Source organism: Pseudomyrmex gracilis, unplaced genomic scaffold (assembly GCF_002006095.1).
Source record: "Pseudomyrmex gracilis isolate BER0280 unplaced genomic scaffold, ASM200609v1 scaffold_898, whole genome shotgun sequence".
Taxonomy (NCBI): Eukaryota; Metazoa; Arthropoda; class Insecta; order Hymenoptera; family Formicidae; genus Pseudomyrmex; species Pseudomyrmex gracilis.
The window spans coordinates 12,723-15,098 of NW_018021482.1; the positions used below are offsets into that span (position 1 = coordinate 12,723).

The 2,376-nt window shown below is 25.8% G+C and overlaps 1 protein-coding gene across 1 annotated transcript; it reads left to right on the plus strand.

Annotated features, from left to right (window-relative positions):
• Positions 1–737: 737 nt before the first annotated feature.
• Positions 738–1,994, plus strand: LOC109861634 (zinc finger protein 728-like). Its single transcript, XM_020441361.1, has 4 exons — positions 738–953; positions 1,040–1,207; positions 1,291–1,470; positions 1,650–1,994. The coding sequence occupies exons 1-4, from the start codon at positions 885–887 to the stop codon at positions 1,719–1,721; spliced, it is 489 nt and encodes a 162-aa protein (XP_020296950.1). The 5' UTR covers positions 738–884; the 3' UTR covers positions 1,722–1,994.
• Positions 1,995–2,376: the final 382 nt, after the last annotated feature.

The following is a 2,376-nucleotide window of genomic DNA, read 5'->3' on the forward strand; positions in this document are numbered from 1 at the left end:
TAAATATATACAAATATACGTATATAAATATACAAATATAAGTACATTTAAACGCGTATTACATGTATATTCTTGAAGTTTATACATAAACAATATTTAACATATTATATATATTCACTACAAATTCAAAATTTTTACAAATGTTTTTATCATGTTAGTACATAGTACATAGTACATATTTATATACTGAAATATATAATAATGTACATAACTATTATATGTAATATAAAAATATTGTAAGAATAGAACACGACTACATGTCGTACACCAAAAGTATTTTATTACAAAATATTACCTTATTTTTGCACAAACAATGCCGATTATACGAAACCATACATGTATATTTACTTTGTACATAAATTATGTATATACCATATATATATAAAAATAATTGTAACATATTGTATACTTTCTATTATTATGTAAAATATTATTAAAATAAACTATTGTAGCAAACTTATAAGTGAGGTTATAATTTTAATGATATATTGTAAACCAATTCCGCCATTCTTGAAAACATTACAAAAAACACTTACAATGATATTACGTGATATATTTGGATAAATTTTCAAAACTTGATTAAATTGCATCAAACTGGTTATATGGTCGTTATCATGTATACGAATTATTTGAAAATATAAATAAGATCGCACAACTACGTCTTTTGTTGACGTTTCACTTTGCTTTCACATCAATGTCAAATTCGACTTCTCAGTTGCTGTTTGACTTTACATAGCTTCACACATCGATTTCTTCTCTCTCAGTACAAAATTTTCTATCAAAATTAACAAGATAATATTAAAAAAAGTGCAACAGACATTAAATCGGTTATACTGTAACGACACTTTGTGTTTTTTATCATCGTAATATAAAGCAGAAATACAATGGCATCTACAAGTACTGGCGTGACGAGTGAAGCTTCTACAAGTGCTGAACAACAATATCAATGCAAAGTACGATGTTTTCTCTACAAAAATATTTATAAACGAAATATACAGTAATTCTTAAGATCACAGGTATGTATATAATTCCTTTTTAGGTTTGTGATGCCGTGTTCCAAGATAAATCGATGTTATCGGCGCATTATCATAGTTCTCATAAACACAATAATACATTCCTATGTACTAAATGTGATTTCACAACTGGATATCTTGGCAATCTAAAGAAACATTCATCAATTCATTTAAATGATATGTACTATTGCGTGGCAAGTGTTTTGAAAATATGTACAAAAACAATTATCAAAATAATATGTAGCATGTTAGTAATCTATACTGTTCTATTTTAAAGATATGTAGGAACCACTTTCATACATTTCGAGAATTAACAGATCATGAAAATGTTCATAAATGTATGATGTCGAACATATATCCATGTAACATATGTGCAAACACTTTTCCTTCCTTTAATGATTTGCGGATTCATCGCATTATATGTCAGTTTTGTAGTCATTCCTTTTATACCTGCTGGGTAAGTGTATGACGTATGTCTTTTTTACAAATATATTTATTAAAGACATAAACACGTAGTTTTATATATATATAAAAGATCACGTGTATATATATATATCTTCTTCAAATATGAAAAATAAAAACAATTATCAAAATATTTTATAGCGTGTTTGTAATTTGTATTGTTTTATTTTTCAGATATGTGATAAACATTTTTATACACAGCACGAATATAATATTCATCGAGATAGTCATAAATGTACGACGTAAACAATTATAGATGTGATATATGTGAACCTTCCAAAGAATTTGTTCATTTTTGTCATCGAGAACAGCGTCATGAATCGAAGCATTTAAATAAATCTCGCAATGTATGTTAGAAAGATAAACATAAAGTTTATTACAGTAGTATACTAATAATAACAGAATATGTAAGAACAGTAGAATTATAACAAATACATATAACTTTATATCGATTTATTAATGTTTAGTTTGATATTCAATCGTAAGAAAAATTGTAAATTCAAAGTAAGAGTTAACACTGTACGTGCGAAATAGTTTTTAATGTATTTAGTAGTAGACATTGTAATTCNATATATATATAATTGCAATTTTTTGCAGACAAATAGATGCAGAAAAAAGGAAGAAGAAAGTAAAACATTTCAGAAAAACATACACGAACAAATGGATATTAATGAAGTAAGAGAAAGTATAGAAGTAGACAAAATAGAAAATATAGAAGTAGAAGACAACATAGAAAAGAAAAAAAATATGGACACGACAAGAGAAAAACCACATGAGTATGTATTATATCTAAATATTTTATATTATTATATGATTTTATAGAAGAATTATATATGTTTTAGAAATTTACAATCGGCGCAAATGCTGTTAAACGACACGGATACTGACATACAAATAACTC

Bases quoted from the DNA above. Each gene is read 5' to 3' on its own strand.
- LOC109861634 (XM_020441361.1), top strand. From the start codon at position 885: ATGGCATCTACAAGTACTGGCGTGACGAGTGAAGCTTCTACAAGTGCT. The intron at 1,208-1,290 runs GCAAGTGTTTTG...TCTATTTTAAAG, and splicing joins ATGATATGTACTATTGCGTG to ATATGTAGGAACCACTTTCA. The intron at 1,471-1,649 runs GTAAGTGTATGA...TTTATTTTTCAG, and splicing joins ATTCCTTTTATACCTGCTGG to ATATGTGATAAACATTTTTA.